Consider the following 19,426-nt stretch of genomic DNA (forward strand, 5'->3'; position numbering starts at 1 on the left):
ACACACACACACACACACACACACACACACACACACACACACACACACACACACATATGCAAATGCAGCTCACACACATGACTGCAGTCTCAGGCAACTGAAACCACAATGCGAGCAGCACCACCAGTGCATGATTTCGACAGCTGCCACGTGTTCCATATCAGCACACCAAGAAGTCCCTTCTGTACAGCTACCCATGTTCATCACATCTACAGTGACGTGCAGTCCATCTTGAAATATACCAAGGGTCTCCCTGAAGCCTTCATAGACCATAATTATCCTCTCAAACTTGTACAAAAACAAGTCTCCTATGCCTTATCTTTCCAGTCTCCCACCACCTCGCAAAGTCCCAACATCCAGTCACAAAAGAGCATTCCTCTCATAATTCAGTACCACACAGGTCTGGAGCAACTGAATTACATACTCCACCAGGGTTTTGACTACCTCTCATTGTACCCTGAAATGACAAAAGTCCTGCCCACTATCCTTCCCACCCCTCCCACAGTGTTATTCCGCTGTCCACCAAACCTACAAATATACTCATCCATCCTTACACTACCCCTGCTTCCAACCCCTTACATTGTGACTCATACCCCTGTAATAGACCTAGATGCAAGAACTGTCCCATACATCCTCCCACCACCACCTACTCCTGTGAAACCAGTCATGTGATCTACAAGCCAAGCTGCAACCACTGTGCTGCATTCTATGTGGACATGACAACCAAAAACCTGTCTGTCTGCATGAATGGCCACTGACAAACTGTGGCCAAGAAACAAGTGGACCACCCTGTTGCTGAACATGCTGCCAAACATGACATCCTTCACTTCAGTGACTGCTTCACAGCCTGCGCCATATGGATCGTCTACGCTGCAGCACTTCACTGTCCACCACCCCCACCATACGATCCCTCCCCCTCCCTGCCCCAGCCTTCTCCTTACTCCACCCAGTCACCACTCCCATCAAGCACTGGTGCTGCAGTGTGGTTTCAGATGCCTGAGACTGCTGTCTTGTGTGTGAGTTGCATTTGTGTGTGTGTGCGTGTGTGTGTGTGTGTGTGTGTGTATGTGTGTGTTGTCTATTGTTGATGAAGGCCTTAATTGCAGAAAGCTTCATTTGTGACAGTCTTTTTGTTGTGCCTATCTGCGACTCAGCATCTCCGCCACATGGTGAGTATCAACTTTCCTTTTCATAATATTGTTACAGTCCATCCTGGATTTCCATTGTTTAAAAAGAAACAACATATTCATATGCTGGAAGTGGTGGAAACTGCAAAATTCTTTAGTATCCATATTGATGAGAATTTAAATTAGAAAAAGGAGATTTTGCAATTCCTAAAACAACTTAGTTAAGCCACAATTGCACTTATAATCATTCTAAAACTCGGGGAGGGACAAATGAGTAAGTTGACATATTTTGCATATTTTCATCAATAATGTCTTATGGAATAATGTTCTGGCATAACTCATCTTTTAGAAAGAAAGTCTTTGTTGCAGAAAAACATGCTATAAGAATAATAGCTGGTCCTCGCCCATGATCGTCTTGTAGACTTGTTACAGGAGTTGGGCATTCTGACTGCTGCTTCACAGTATATTTATTCCCTTGTGAAGTTTATTGTAAACAATCCTCTACATTTCAAAAGGAACAATGATGTAAATAATTACAGTACCAGAAGGAAAAATCATATTCGTTGCTCCACATTAAAGTTGCCTTAAGCACAGAAAGGAGTGCACAATGCTGCAACAAAAATTTTTGATCACTTGCCCAGTGATATAAAATGTATGACAGACAGCAAAGTAAAATTTGAAAACAAATTGAAGAAGGTTGTCTTTGTTCCATAGAAGAATTTCTGTTACCATAATGTGTACAAGTTGGTGGTTAGGAATTACTAACTCACATTTGTACATCTTTTTTCTCCTTGTAAAATAAATAAATAAAAGAAAAAACAACAACAATAACTTAGAAATGTTTATAATATAACCATATGTACAAATTAATTTGTGATTTAAATGTAAAATGACTCGTTCCATATCATCATGAGCTATCGTGCAAAGTTATCCTTGGAACATGTAACTAACTTTCCACATATTTTCCAGTTTAATTTACACACAGAAGAGGTGATTATTGGTACTATATGTATGAGGTTCATTAATTCATTCATTATGTCTCATAGGTCCCATGATGAAGACGAATCCTCAGTGATGTGTACAAAAAATAAACTTTGCTAAACTGCTATTTACATTTTATGCTTTACAAACTAAGAATTAGGAGGAAATATGCTACTTTGAAGTGAAAAAAGATTTAGCTGCTGCTTCTTTGTCTACATTATTTGTCACTATCTTGTATACTAATGCTTGCTTATTATTTATGTAGCTACATTCATATTTATCAAAGAATGGAAGTCATCTAAATGCTGTGAAAAAGAGAATTATAATAGTGAACATAGTTTGTTGTCACACCACCAACAAGAGTTTTCAATCCTTGATTTTAGGTTATCAGGAAACTGGTCTGAGAAATGCATAATAAGAGTTTTTTTTCTTTTAAATAGACAGAGGTCCTCAATTTCTTGCTCTGTGCTGGCAACACTTGTTAGAACTTTTTAAAAGAGTAAATTGCCATTTGACTGTGTATTATTGTACAGATCTTTCATACTATCCAGATTTCAACTTTTATGCCTTTAAGCTGTTAAGGCATTTAGTAGCAGGTAAAAATGGCTAACTCATGTTCTTAAGATAGATGTTAAAGATATGTGTTAGCCTTGTTTATCTGCTTTGGACTGTCTTAACAGATGTGACTGAATAATGGCCTAAGAGCTTTTAGCATTGTATTTGATAATGGCATAAAAGCCAAAGTCTTCATAATACAAAAGATAAATATAATAATACACAGTCAAATGATGGTTCACTCTTTTTTTAAAAAAATACAGCATGACTGTGCCTCAACATCATCAAAAACTTGTCAAAACCTTTGTTCCAGAATTTGCAATCCCATCCCATGGACACAAATTTCACATAGAAATAATTTCTTAGACTTTGAAAATAGCCTTCATAACATGTGAGAGTTGTACACTTTAAACAACATTTATGCTGTTCACTCTTGATGGGTAAATACTTTATTAACTTTTTGCTGCATCACCTCAGAATTTCACTAGTCAACAAGAAGTATAAACATGCAAAATATACTCTTCTTTCCAAGTAAACACAGTGAAAGGTAGTTTTAAGTGCAAAAATATGTGGGATGTGCTTCTTGATTGGTTTATACACATGTTTACCACATTGTAACTTGTTATCAAGGTAAACCCCAAAGAAGTTGAGATACCAGTGGGTACTCATAAATTTTTAATTATCACCTTAAGAATTCAAGTCCTTGGTTCTATAAATCTGCAGTTTTAGGAAACATTCCACTTTGCAAATCACTGTATCATCATTCTGGAAATGCCTGCCATACAATGGTTTCTTCATCTGAGAAAAGAGGAAGAAATTACTGTGTGCCATATCAGAAGAATAATGATGTGTGACTGTGTCCTACATAAAATAGGTAAAAACACTCTTCCTGTGACATAGTCAAGAAATTTGATAGTGTGCTCCTGTGACGGTTTGCCCTGTTATCAACATAATCTGTTAGCACCACACCATGACAGTCCCAGAAAACTCTCAGCATCATTTTTTCCAGTAATGATTGGCTTGTTGCCTTTTTCAGTGATGGTGATTCCACATGTTTCTGAAGTTTGCTTTGCTCCTTTGTTTAGATGTCATAGTGATACACCAAACATTTGTCTGTAAGTAACAGGGGTCTAACTAAGTCATCTGGATTCGCCTAACATAATTGCAATATTTCTCCTACTGCCTTCATTTGACAGGGTTTTTGAATGGATATGAACAGTCAAAGGACCCAGAAAGCAACAACTTTTTTAATTTTCAAAATATCATGTTGAAAATTTACCCATGACAGATTTTCACTTTGTCCACTTTTACCTTGATTGCAATACACCAGTATTTGAGCACCAGAGCCTCCTCTTCTCCTTTGATTCCTTGTTCTTCATGGGAAACTGGTTTGCTACTTCATTCTTTGTCATTCATACTTACTTCATCAAACTAGAAACATCTGTACTATCTGCCCAGTGTACCATATAATGGTGCATTGTTGTCATACACATCCAACAATTCAGCATTTGCCTTCAAATGAAGAAAATGAATTGCTGCACAACACTCAACTTTGTCAGTGGATTGTGCCATTTTGTTTTGGCTCTTGTATTGGCAAAACTGTAACACAGGCACTTCAGTGTATATTGGAACTACAGACATGTACCTGCAAACAAACACAAAATTAACTTTATAACTTTTAAAGTGATTATTTCAATAAAGTACAGTTTGTGTTGTTAGTGTATTCTTACATGCCATTACCTTTGATTCTCTAATATGTAGCCAAGTTCTGAAATAACTGAAATGTTCGTAAGTGTAAGCTCAGTTATCTGTTTACTTTTGTTCTGTCATGTAAACAATGCAGATTTAATCATTTCTATTTCTCCGGAAGTTTTGAGTTAGTATCTGAACTTTAGGAATAAACTTTCTAAGAAATAGAAGATATTAATTGAGTAGTAGGGAAGTTATTCTTGTTTAATTTAGACTAAAGCTGAAATTGGTTTGCCATGAGTGAGAAATGTCTGACTTTCCATAGGATTGTTAGTTCCGGGGTGTGGTTTGAGGGTTGTTGCAGTTTCTTTCTTGTGGGTGACTTTAGCGATGTGGGAACTGGGGAAATAAACAAGGCTTAATGGTTATGTAGGATTTGCTGCACAGATAGGAAGAGATTGCTGCCCTTTAGGTGGAACTACAGAAGGCAAATCAAGATCTGGAAAGATAAAGGAGGGAGAAGGGGGAAGAGAAGTGGGAAATGACAGGACACAACTAATTTCAAAAACTGTTTGAGAAGTGAGAAGTCAGAAAAAGTTGTCATCAAAAAGAAAGCTTTGTGTTAGGTAGTTTTGGGGGGGGGGGGGGGAGGAGGGTAAAGTACCAGTGTTACAGGCGACAGAATGGCAGTTTTTTGAGGGTAGGGTGGGTGGAAACGAAAGATGTTCAGAGACAGGCTGAAAATGACATTCACATTGATAAAACAGACAACCAGAAAACAAATTTTAATGCATACAATTTATGCAAACAGCCCCTGATTGAAACTGGAGACATTCAAAAATTTACAGAAAAATTAGGTTCATCCAGCTGTAATTCACCCAGTGCACAAAATCTATTTTCCTTATTGCATCAGGATATCCAAGGACTAAGGTGTAAACTTAATGAGTTGCTTATTTGTGTTGGACAACTAGAGTTCAACAAACCAGTTGATATAATTTGCCTCTCTGAACATCATGTGACCACTGGTATAGATATATTAAATGTTACAGGGTTCAAGTTAGCTTCTTCCTTCTGTAGAAAAATATGGAGGAAGGAGGACTCGCCACATTTGTCATAAACTGTTTTAATTTCAAGAATATTGATATTAATTACTTTTGCTTAGAGAAGCACTTAGAAGCTATTGCAACAGAAGTAGTATTTCGTAATAAGTCTTTTATAATAGGAAGTATATACAAAGCACCTTTAGGAAACTTTAACCTCTTCATAAGAAATCTGGAAGCTCTGTTGTCTCATCTCACAGTAAGAAACAAGGAAACAGTGGTTGCTGTGGTTGCTGGTGATTTTAATATGGATTTATTGCAAAGGTCTGTCAGTGAACAATTATTGCAATCTGTAACACTGTCATTCAGTTTAATTCATACTGTGAACTTTTCAGCTACGGTATGTAAAGGCTCTGAGACTGCTATTGATAATATCTTTGTTGACAAATCTAGGGAAAAAAGTCATTTCACAAAACCGATAGTAAATGGGCTATCTGATCATGATATGCAGCATCTTATGCTAAATGTTGAAACTTGCGAGGATAAAAAATCTGTTAAATCACTCAAAAATTGAGAATTTTAGGAGCTTGCTCAAAGAAATGAACTGAAAACATATTTACAATACTTGTGATTTAAGTGGAAAATACAAATGATTCATAAATCAAGTTACTTTCACTTTTTAAAGTTACTTTCCTCTACAGCTAACCCAAATCAAACAGAAATCTAAAAATAAACCATGGATTAAACAAGGAATACAGATACCATGGGGAAGAAAAAGGAGACTGCATCTACTATCAACTCTGACATTAGCATTGCAATGCATTACAAAGAATACTGTAATCCAGAAATCTAAGCAGCTTTATTATGAGAAAAATATAGTTACATCTGGCTGCAAACATCTTAAACTAGTACTTTGTTTCTGTTACTGACAACTTGGGTTTATCAGTTTCAGTAAACAGTGCAGTGGAGTGTCTGAGACAAGTTTTTACAAATAACTTCAGTAAAATGGAAATGACACGTCTACCAAAGAAGTAGCACCCATCATAAAATCCGTAAAATCAAAATATTCTCTCACTGAACAATGCTTCAGTTCATATGAAAATGTACGAAAATGTCTCACTGACTCATTCACTTCAAAAGAAGAACTGGTTTTTTGCTGTGGCATTCACAGCCTGCCAGAGAGTTGGGAGAAATCTATAAATAACAATGGAGATTATTTTGATTAAAATATTGTTTATCAGTTTCAAACAACAGATGTGTAATTATTGCAACCAAATTCCAGTTTCATTCTTCTGCACCTAGTAAAGTAGTCCCACGTGTGGAACTGTAGGTGGGGACTACTCAGGAGGACGTCATCTTCAGGAAAAACAAAACAGATTTTTTTACAATTTGAAGGATGGACTGTTAGATCCCTTAATCAGGTAGGTAGGTTAGAGAATTTAAAAAGGGAAATGGACGTGTTGAAGTTAGATACAGTGGAAATTAGTGATCTGCAGTAGTAGGAAGAACAGGGCATCTGGCCAGGTGAGTGCTAGGCTATCAATTCAAAATCAAATAATGGTAATGCAAGATTATGTCTAATAATAAGAAAATAGGAATGCAGGTATGACTAGCATAGTGAAGCACTATTGTAGCTGATATAGACATAAAGTCAACACCCACCTTAGCAGTACAAATTAATATGCCAATGAGCTCTGCTGATTACAAAAAGATTGAAATAATGTATTATGAAATAAAAGAAATTACTCATATAGCTAAGGAAGACAGAAGTGTAATTGTGCTGGGACACTGGAATTTGATAGTAGGAAAAGGAAGATAAGGAAAAATAGCAGGATAACATGGACTGAAGGAGAGGAGTGGAAGAGGAAGGCCCTGGCAGAGTTTTGTACAGAGCATAAGTTAACTGCTGCTATCACTTGACTTGAGAATTGTATGAGGGGTATTCAGTAAGTAACACAACTCATTTTTGTTTCTAAAAGCAGGATGGGTTTACTCAGGATTCCAATATACCATATTATTCCCCATTCTTTTGGCTAAAAGACCCTATTTTTCAACATAATCTCCATTCATTCTGATGGCCTTACACCACCTTACTGGGAGGGCATGTAGGCCAAAAGCTACTGCTCTACTGATCAGTGACAGAGCCAATGACTGCTGCATCAGTAACCTCCACATCATCAATGTACTCTTTCCTGTAGAGTGCATCTTTTATTTGGTCAAACAGGTGGAAGTCATAAGGTTATGAGATCCAGGCTTTTGTCAATGAGGAACAACAGTCCAATTAAGTTTTACAAGCTTCTCTCAGGCATGGAGGCTTATGTGAGACCTTGCTTTGTCATGTAGCAGGAGAAATTCCCTTGAATTTTTGCGGCAATGAACATGCTGAAGTCATTTCTTCTATTTCCTGAGGTGTATTACAAAACACTTCAGAGTTCACCTTTGTACCATCAGGGAGGACACCAAACAGAATAACCCTTTCAGAGTTCCAGCAGCTGAGGGTGTGGCTTTGAACTTTTCTTCAGAGGAAGGATGGTGTGGCATCAATCCATACATTGCCATTTTGTTTCTGGTTTGAAGTGATGAATATGTATTTCATCTCCTGTGATGATGTTCAACAAAAAATTGTCACAGTCAGCTTTGTAATATGCAAGAAATTCTGCACAGATGGTCCTTTGTTGCTTTTTATGATCTTCTATTAGACATCGAGGAAACCAGTGGTCTACATTTTTTAGTAGTACCCCAACTGGTGGATGAGCATATATATGTCCAGTTGTGCAGCAAAGTTTCTGATTGTGATCCATCAGTCATCGAGAATGAGAGTGTCTAGATGTTCCAACACTGGAGGAGTCACAGCTCTATGTGGCTAGCTGGCATGCAGGAGATCAGACAGTTTTGCGCAATCTTGTTGTTGATGATGACAGATGCCTCACCCAATGGCTCGCCATGCTTTGTTTACTGTCAAGTCTCCATAGACATTCTGCAAGTGCCTGTGAATATCTGAGATGCTCTGGTTTTTTGCCAAAAGAAGCTCAATGACAGCTATCTGCTTGGAACACATCTCTGTTACAGATGGCATTTTGAAGGCTGTGTATAGTCCACTACCTATCAGTACTTTGTGAAACTATAGGGGCTGAAGTGGAAGTATTCCATGATGTCCTACAACAAATTCCACTTTTTTTTCAACTGAAACTGGCTGAGAAAAACAATGTGTTGCATTACTTACTGAAAGCTCCTTGTATAAGGAGGCTGTATGTATGGAAGAGACCTGGAGATACTGGTAGATTTCAGACTGAATACATAATGGTAAGACTGAGATTTCAAAACTATATTTTAAACTGTACAAAATTTTCAAGAGCAGATGTGGACTCTGACCATAATTTATTGGCTATGAACTGCAGAGTAAAACTGATAAAAAGCAATGAAGGTAGGAAATTAAGTAAATGGCACATGTATAAATTGAAAGAACTAGAAGTAGTTGAGAGTTTCATATGGAGCATTAGGCAATGATTGATTGAAACAGGGGAAAGGGATACTACGTAAGATGTATGGATAACTTTGTGAGATGAAATAGTAATGTCTGAGGATGACTGAACAGGTAAAAAGGACAATGTCAAGCCAAAATCCTTGCATAACACAGGAAATGTTGGTTTTAACTGAAAAAATCAGAAAATCTAAAAATGCAGCACATGAAGGAGGTGAAAGAGAATACAGACATGTAAAAAAATGAGACTGATAGAAAGTGCAACATGGCTAAGCAAAAATGGCTACAGGACAATGCAAGCCTGTAAAAAGAAGCATAACTAGATAGCTGCTCACTCCAGAACTAAGCAAAGAAGGGAATACAGAAACGTGGCAGAAACATATGGAAGGACTATACTGGCACAATAAAAAGTTAAAAGGAAATAGATGAAAATGAGGTGTATGATATGTTACTGAAAGACTTGTCAGAAAAAGCCCCTGTAGTAGAGGAGATTTCCTCAGAATTATTGAGATCTCTGGGAGAGCCAGCATTAATGGAACTATTCCACCATATGTGCAAGATACATGAGACAGATGAAATACCCTCAGAATTCAAGAAGATTGTAATTGAAAACTGCACATGTTACTGAACTATCAGTTTAGTAAGTCATGATTGCAAAATAGTGACATAAATTATGTGCAGAAGAGTGGAAAGACTGGTAGAAGCTGACTTTGCAGAAGATCAGGTCGAATTCCCAAGAAATGTAGGAACATTATGACTACTGCTCACCACAATATTGGATGCCACCTGGTGGCAGTGCAGGCACGTGTTGTGGTAACAAAAGTATGTAAGTGGAGCAGACATGGACAGGGGTTGACCCTAACAAAGACTGGGCTGCAGATGGGACAACTGACTGAGGTAAGTGACTTTGACAAAGGGCAGTTTATTTTTATAGAGACTGTGAGTGAGTATCTTGAAAATGGCAGAGCTGGTCAAATATTTACTTGCTACTACCATGAGAATTTGCAGAGAGAGGTAGAAGGATAATGAAACTACCACTAGGCACTAACTGGTTGGATGTCCATGACTCTTCACAGATTGTGGGGTTCAGAGGTTGTCTGCTCTGTAAAACAGGATAGATAGTGATCTGTGGCAGCTCTTCAAAAAGGGCACAATGCTGATGCACACACAAGTGTTTCAGAGCATACCATTCTTCATACATTGTTGAACATGGAGCTCTGCAGCAGACTACTGCTACATGTCTACAGCAGACTACTGCTACATGTAAGATGAGTAATATGGTAGCCAAATGTTTTCTGCTTCATATTTATGAAACTAGACTGTCTTTGAGATATTAGAAGAAGTTATACTTTTCTGAGTATTCCACTGGAATTCTGCTTCTCTTCTCATTTCACTAAAAGTTTTTAATATTTTTTTTCAAGTTCTTGTAATTCTTCCTACCAATATATATTTTAGTCATCTGATAATTTCGGTAAATTTCTCGTATATTTTATATGGTAGTTCTGATTTCTGTGGTAACTGAGTCCTTGGTTTTTTTATTTTCTATAGCACTTCTGGACAAATTTTATTTATGTGATAGATACCGATGTATTGATGAAAAAGTTTTCCAGTTATGTTTTAAATTTCTAGAAAGAGAAAGAGGAAGTTTCACAAATGAAGATCCATCTTCTCTTTCATTCACTGATTCATATCCAATGTTCCTTTAAGAAGAAGAGGCTTCCAGTAGGTGAAATGAGTCATATAATGTATGACAGAGATATAATTGTAAAGATCAACTGTTTGTCTTTATAACTGTATTAATTTGACTTATATTATTTCCATCTGCCAAACTGGTCACTATCATCTGTATATATTACAAGTAATGTTTGAAGCTCATTGATAATGAAAGTTAAAATTTCATAACACATAATTTGAAATGCATTGAAACTACTTCTCCTATTATCAGTAACCACAACTATAGCAAACATGTCTTGTTTCAGGTATGTTGTGCTTACTAGCAAGCACCATGAAGGTTATACAATGTGGCCATCAAAATACTCATTCAGCTGGAATTCTATGGATGTAGGCCCGCAGAGAGATCTACTAGGTAAATATTCATCAAACATTGGTTTACTAGTAGTAACAATAAACTTATGTTCATATTACAAGTTCTAGCATACACTTGTTTGGCAAGGGTAATCAGTAATTTTCAGTCATTATGTAGATGAATTTTTGAGTTTACAGAATAATATGCATTTAATTAAATATTGCTGATTCCAGTGATAATAAATTACTACAGAACCCCGAATCTGAAATGGTGGCTACTACAATATAATGAATTATTAACATTATCTAACAGATGATTGGTCCATTAACAAATGCTTTGGTTGCTGAAAGCAATGTAATGGATGAAGAAGCACTAGGCCTATGCCTACACCTTGTGTTCGGGCTAAGAGTCTTTTATCTGTAAAATGGTGATATTGGATTAATTTACACATAGTAACAGTGCACTGACAGACATTCCATCATCTGCCTCAAAATTTATTTATTTGTTTATTTTTTTCATCCTTGGATGACTTTTGGTAGTGATACTGGATACATAAGGATATACACAGGTGTGTTACAAAGTATTTAGTATTTACACAAAAGCTTAGATATATAAAAATTATCAGACATTTGTGAAAGAGATTAAGAGTTCATACCATAAAAATAAAATTATACGTTTCAGACATAGTTAAACTGAATGCACACAACAATTGCATATATTCTAAGAAACTCGGTTACAATGCTGCACTTGCATCTAAAAATTCCTTTACACTGTAACAAGCTTAGACCAGATGACATTGTAGTTTTTGTTTGAAAGCAGACAGTGTTTTTAAGTTCTTGATATTGTTTGGAAGTTTGTTATATAATATACATCCAGCTATGTTAGGTTCTCTGTCACTTAACTTTAGCATTTTTTAATACATGTGGTAATTATCTTTACACCTAGTACTGTACTTATGTATATTTTTGTTCATCATAGCTATACATTTTACTTTTAGATATGTAATTCTTTCATACATGTACAGATCAGGCACTGTAAGCATTTGCAATGCTTTGAATTTACTTCTACAGGACTGTCTTGGTGATAGGTTTCCAATGCATGTAATCACTTTCTTTGAAATTTAAGTAATCTGCTTACATGTATATTAGCAGCACTACCCCACACAAATCTACCATAAGAGATACGTGGCTAAATTACAGCATAAAACATTTTTAGCAAAGTGTCATCATCAACAGTTTGTGACATTTTTCTCGTGAGAAATATATTCATGCTAACTTTTTAGCACATTTTATCTGTATAAGTCTCCCATGTCATGAGACTACCTATCATCAAACCCAGAAATTTACTGAAATGAACTTTTGAAATGCTGAAGTCCCAAAGACTGATATCAAAATCATCTGATTTGACTGCCCTATTTGCTTGTGTTCTCATGTAAGTTGTTTTACTTCCATTTATGAAAAGGTTGCACACCTCAAAATATTTGTATACCCTATCTATCTCTGAACATGTCCTGGTTTCAAGGTCCTTTGCAAAAGTACTCATGATTATTAGAAATGTGTTGTGAACATGCATGATCACTGTTTCATTTACAGCTTCTGTTATGACATTTAATGATAGAGTAAAAAAAAAAAACATTTTATGTCTTTTAATGCTGAGAACACATTTCCCAATCTGTTGCCCTTTCTATGCTTTGTCTCTAAGCTTGTTGCCTATTTTTGATAAATGTTTTGATAACATTGTTTGCTCTGCCTCTTATGACATACTGGTTTAGTTTTCATAACAGGACTCTGTGACACATGATCAGAAGCTTTTGATAGGTTGAGGAATAAACTACAAACTTATTCCTGTTTTTCCAATGCCCTGACTAAGCCTACATAATCTGTGAAATCTGCTGCTGCTGTCTTTGTAGATTGATCTTTTCTGAGACCACACTGTGCGCTATTTATTATGTTACATTTTGCTGTGAAATTTACTGTCCTATCCTTTGTGGCTGTTTTCATAATTGTAGACAGTAGAGATGTGACTGTAATAGTTGCTGAGATTCCCTTGGTCTCCCCCTTTGTGAATGGGAATTACTTGGCTTTTCTTTAGGCAATTTGGAATTATTCCTTTCTGTAATATTTGATTTATAAGGAATGTGAGAGGCTTACTTATGTATTTAGAAATATGCTTAATTATTTTCGGAGACATGTCATCCAATCCCTCTGAATTTTTCTTTTTTAAAGATCTAATTATATTTATGAATTCTGATTCTTCTGTAGGTGATAGAAATATACAATCTGTTACCATCTTGGAGGTTTTTATGTTATTTGCTATTTAGATGTTTTGGTTTCTGATCAACCCATCCACTACATCTATGTAGTACTGATTGAAAATATCAGATACTTCATATGGATCATTGGTCATGTTCCTTCCTTTGCAAGTGTGATGTTTACATGAGCTGCTGCTTCTGTCTCTCTTCTGCTTGTGTTTATGTGTTCCAAGACAGTTATGGAGACATTTGAGGAAGTTTCAATTTTGTGTTTATAGTAACTTGCTTTTGTCTCATTAATCACAGTGCTGTAGACTTTCTTCATGTCTCTGTAGACCTTACCTTTGCTAAACATTTCTCCTCCTGATAATTTTTATACACCTCTTTTAATTCTTCTCTACTCTAAATAGTTTTTGCTGTGATCCAGTTTTTACTGAGCTTTTTGTGTGTTTTCCTAGATACTTTACATTACTATCAACTTATATAGCTATACCCCCACTTTTGTGTTCACTTCTACAGTAATGTGCCATTTTTTGTACATCCTTTTAGGTTATACACAATTATTTCATTTTGCTTTAGCCCATGCTCTGTCATAATAAAAACATTTGGCATCCCAGTTACTAATATTTTTTCTGATTTATTGGAAGCATATTGCACATTCTGGTGAAGTAATTTAATTTTAGAACCATTATCTGCTATTTTTCAGTCAGCTATATTGAATGCCTCTTTATCTGAGGTTTGCTTCTGTAGTCTTTTGTAACACAGAGATGGCACCTTTACACCAGCATCTACTTTATTAATTTTGTTACTTAAAATATTATTTTCACACATACCATTTATCTTGTGTGCTTCCACTTCTGTCCATCTCCAACACAGTAACTACTCTTTGCTTCACTCTATTTAAGTTTTCTACATCTTTCATTTCCTTACCCATCTATTTTATTTTTCACCACCCCCTCCCATCTCTGTTATGTACAATGCACTTAGCTTTTCACTTTTATTAAGTCATGAATGATTTTAAGCAGTAATCTCTGTCTGCAATTTACCCTGTCTTTGACATTTAAGCTCTCAGGTTTTCAAATCTTGTCTGATGCTGTCCCCAACAATCAGTCTTTCCTTCTCATCCCATGCGGCAAGTCTCCCCTGACCCGTGGTTCTGTTGACTTTCCTGAAATCTTTCTCTTTTCCTAGATCTCTCCAGCCCTTTTCCTTCACCCCTCTTCCTTCCCCTTCTATGCCTCTGCCTGAGAAGGAGCCACTGGCTCCAAAAGCTTGCTAATTATGACCGTCTTTTACGTGTGTGTTCTGCTGCTGCTTGGTGAGCAGATGTTTTATCTATACAATTTAATTATTTTGTCAATAATTGATTGTTTTCATTGTTATACATTCTGGTTTGCACAATATATTGGGAACAGTTAGTATGCATTTTTTTCCTTCCTCTGTATTGACTCATATAGGAAGGAGTCTTAAGTGAAATCCTGATTGACTGATAGTATAGCCTCGTTTACATAGTTTGACTTGTAAGTCATCCACTGTTTTGCAGCACCTGATAATTCCAATGCAATATTGATCATCAATGTGTCACCAAAAATTGCATTCTCCTTTATATCTTCAGGTAAACTGGATTGATTTTCTTCTACTGTAGGCTGACCAACATTTGTATCAAATGCTAAGAGCAGCTTTTAAGCTGGAATTACTTTCACACATTTCTAGAATAGTTTGTGTTTTAGACTCATTATTTTTTTTGTCATTCCACTGCATTGATATTTCTCTTCAGTGTGCTTTTTTCTGTTGAAAGTCTTTCCTTAACGCTGTTTTTATTGTTCTCTGTCATACTGCTAGCATTGCATGCTAACAGCAAGCTGGCGAGCTCAAATTCCAGTACTACAGTTTTATTCCAAGAAGTGTTCTGATTAAGTGCTGATTAAGATACTGTTTGAAGTAACTGCCTCCCACTTGATTTCATATTAATACCTTTAGTGTCTTATGGTATGTCCTGTTTGATTTTTTCCTGCAATTAAAAATAAACTTATAAAATGTGGAATATAGGCATGTTACACAATGTGTATACTAAACTACCCTGAAGAATACGGTTACATGAAAGAGAAAACTCCATTGAAATTGAACCTGAATCTTTCAAGATAACCTCGAACAGGCAGACAGAAAGATGCGGTTGATGACTTTATTTTATAATAAGTACTGAATAACAAACAAACTTAATTGACTGGGTAGTTCCATTTTTTAATTAGTTGTGGAACACTAGCTATATTTTTAATGGAGGGATGATGAAATATTAAAATAATGTAAAACTCAAACTTGTTTTTATGGCCATGAGCTCTAGTTGCTTTGTTTGTCTTGATAATGAAGGGATTTTTGGAAAAAATCTATTGCTGTCACTTTCTTTTTCATCAGTTTTACTTGCAATTCTTTGATTTTTGAATCCATTTTACTTCAACCTTACACTACTTTTCAGTCATCAACATAAGGTATTAACTTGGTCTTGTATGTTTTGTTTATTTTTAGCAGCATAAGCTGCACTGTATACTCCATATAGTTTGCAGTAAAGAACACCTAAATCAATTTTTTTATTGATTTTAAACATTTTAGATAAATTGAAAATCACAAAATAGTAGAACTAAGAAAAACACTTCCATCACTCAGAAAAAGTCAAGTGTTGACTGAATGATATAAACAATTAAACATAAATGAAATCAGGATGGCAGGAATTTTTGTCAAAGGCTCAAAGGCAGTATTGGCCATTTGGTTTATGTCAAAGATGGCTGATGCATGACACCATAAGTACAGTGAGTGTGAATTTGTACAGTCGCCATATGTCAAAAAGTGATACAAACAAATTTAAACCTTATTTGATAATATTGATAGAGTTGGTAATATTTTAAAGTTTTTCATTAGAGTTGAAGTTTAGAGTTGTAATACCTTAGATGTATACATGTAGCATCATAAAGGTTGTGACTCGTCCCGCTCCTTGTCACATGATGTCATACTTTGTTGACCCCCTTGCTCCCCTTTAATGTGTGACATAATTTATGGATGGGCATGTACAGTGTCAGACTTTGAATGAGCACTGTGAAGAACATGGAGATGCTGCATACACATGTGAGACAGCTTATCAGCACCTTACATATTTTAAAAGCAGCTTCATTGTGGGTCTGCATGTGGGTGGCTTGTTGAATTATGAAATAACCAGATTTTTGGGGTATTCAGATGTGAGAGTGGCCTCCTAATGCTGGACTGCGTAAGAACATGAGGGCAGGCATACTCATCGTCAAGATTCTAGTCAACCATGTCTGATGACCAGAAGGAATGCTTGTCATATTTTGCAGCAAGCACATTGTTACCCCATGACATCAGCAGCCACCATCCAAGAATAAACAATGGACTCCCTGTATCAGTCTGTGTCATCTCACACCATTGGTAAGAGACTAGCTGCAGCTGGAATAGGGAATTACCGTCCCATGTATAGACAGCCATTAGTGCCACAACGCAGAATATTGTGTTTGAAGGGGTTGTGTGACTGGGAAGCATGGACTGCTAATGAATGGCATTGCATCGTATTTAGTGATGAATCATAGTTCTGCACTAACCCGCAGGTATGGCAGCTAGTTGGGGAAAGGTCCAATTCTTCCAATGTTCTGGAGAGGCACTGTGGTGTTACTTGAGGCATCATGGTGTGAGGAACGACTGGCCATGAATTCTGGTGACAGATGGTAGCCAAGTCATGGACATTCTGTGTCCTCATGTGTTCAGTCACATATTATTCTATCATGGTGCCACTTTTCATCAGGACAGTTCTCATCCACACATTGCACGTGTCTGTGAAGAGTCCGTGTGGTGTTGACGTATTCCCGTGGCCAGCTAAATCCCCAGATAGGACATGTGAGGGACCAGCTCATATGTCAGCCCCATTACAGTGCCAGTATCCAGGATATCAAGGACCAGCTACAACAGTTATCGATCCAGCTTGCCTCACAGGAGGATACAATTACTTCATGACGGCCTTCCCAACAGATTCAGTGAATGCATCCATGCCAGAGGGGGTGCAATATCATGCTGCTAAGTGGGCTCATACTGCCAAGTTCTCTGAAATCAAAATGATGAAGTTCGGCCACCGGGTGCAAGTCTTATTTAGCATGACACTACATTGGGTGACTTTCAGGTCGGTAATGAAGAGATTATGATGACAACACAACACCCAGTCCACAGGCAGAGAAGAATTGAACCCGGGCCCATTCCATGGTAGGCAAGCACATTACCACTGAGCTAAGCAGGCAGACTGTAATCACTGAAATAACATCACATAGCTTCTAAACTCATGAAGTTTCTATTTGTCTTTCCTCCCCTTCTGATGCTTCACTTTTTTGTCAGACAACATATAAGTTCCAAAAGCTATGATATGTATCTGTTGGCAGTACTACATATTTCACCCCTTGAAGGTAGGTATTGGCCATCATTACACCTCACAGTTTATTACAATAACATCTTACATTGCCCTGAAGTCACCACTAGGAGTGAACACATTGTAAATAAAGAGGTAACAAAATTACTTCAGATTTTGGTACAAAGTGACTCAATGTGGGACAAACATAATGGTTATATCAATTACAACTTAAAAGGAGCAGTCACTAATGAAACACTTCTTGCACATATTGTAATGTGCATCTAAAATATGGGCTCATATTCTTGGAAAATACTCCAGCAGCTTTAGGGACCTTCACAATCCAAAAGAGAGCCATTATAGTTACTACAAGAGGCAGTGCTAGAAAGTTATGTGAACTATTGTTTAAAATATCAAAAGTATAACCATTACCATGTATGAATGTGATGGACACACTGATGTTTATTTAAAAACTGTAGCTGCCATTAACAGCAGTATAAGAAAAAATTCTGCTAGACACCATCAAAATACCAGATTAAAAGGAGACTTACATACAATCATAGCTGGTACAGTCTGCTATTAGGCAGGTACTGGGTATATGAGAATAAAACTGTTGAACAAGCTGCCAAATGACTGAAATGGCATGTTAAATAGAGCTGCATTTGAAAGATCTGTTAGAGATTGTCTACTGTACTCCTGCCTCTATTCAGTAATTGACTACTTGAACTTTACTGTACATAATTTGTAATGTGTACATACAAATGTGATTAGTTTTCTTTGTAAAACCCTAGATTTAAGACAAACCCAAGGTAATCTAGTACACTACACTACATATGATCAACAAGCAAAGTAAACAAATATGTACTTGTTTCTGAACAATAGAACAATGATCCCATCTGTTACGTACAGTGTCAAAACTATAGAGGTACAGAAAATGTAGCAGTACAAGAGATTTGTTACCTTTACTCCTTAAAATATTTATATTCCATCAAGGAATCACCATTACCACAGTTACATTAAATGTATTAATTACAACCCCTATTTCTATGCCTGAGTTCATTATCTACACATCAAAATTGATAATAGCATTAACAAAATTTCAAAATAAATATTTTTGAAATTACAGTGTATTGGAATGAAATGAAGATCAATAACATCAATACAAAAATGTGATGAATAATAATTTTTACATTTCAGGAGATCTGGCTGCTGCACTTCGTGAGAAAACTGATTTAAGATTTGGCGTTTATCATTCACTCTATGAATGGTTCAACCCAATCTACATATCAGACAAGGCAAATAATTACACTACTCAGGAATTTGTCAATATAAAGACAATGCCAGAACTCTATGAACTGGTAAGAAACAGTGATGCATATTATTTTACAAATTTTAATAATGTGACCCCTACAAATATAAAGTACAAGTAACAAAAACAGGAAAGTAATCAGCAAACAGGTAATAACATGTTGCAGTCATCTCTAAATAATAGAGGAGCACCTTGTAAAGGTGTAAAGAAAAAAGTGTACAGAATTTTAGAGTGTAACAAAAACATCACAGGTGTACCGTAGACACAAATAGAGCTGGTTCTCATTTGGATGAAGCTGCAGGCATTATTCATGAAACACCATGTGTGATAGACAGTCATTACCGTGCAGTTGCCAGTTGTATATTAATAATGTAGAATGTGAAATCTCTTATAGCTTTTTAAATTAAACAAGCATTAATAACATTCTACATCTTTACACAGGGCTATTACAAATGATTGAAGCGATTTCATAAATTCACTGTAGCTCCATTCATTGACATATGGTCACGACACACTACAGATATGTAGAAAAACTCATAAAGTTTTGTTCGGCTGAAGCCGCACTTCAGGT

General features: G+C 36.3%; 1 protein-coding gene across 1 annotated transcript in view; it reads left to right on the forward strand.

The window, feature by feature from the left end:
• LOC126260171 (alpha-L-fucosidase-like) overlaps positions 1-19,426 on the forward strand; it is a 111,295-nt gene that overhangs the window by 39,918 nt on the left and 51,951 nt on the right. Inside the window, exons 3-4 of the mRNA XM_049957435.1 lie at positions 10,853-10,959; positions 18,744-18,904. Coding sequence (XP_049813392.1) covers positions 10,853-10,959; positions 18,744-18,904 — 268 coding nt within the window. The remainder of the gene's footprint in view (positions 1-10,852; positions 10,960-18,743; positions 18,905-19,426) is intronic.

Source organism: Schistocerca nitens, chromosome 5, assembly GCF_023898315.1.
Source record: "Schistocerca nitens isolate TAMUIC-IGC-003100 chromosome 5, iqSchNite1.1, whole genome shotgun sequence".
Classification (NCBI taxonomy): domain Eukaryota; kingdom Metazoa; phylum Arthropoda; class Insecta; order Orthoptera; family Acrididae; genus Schistocerca; species Schistocerca nitens.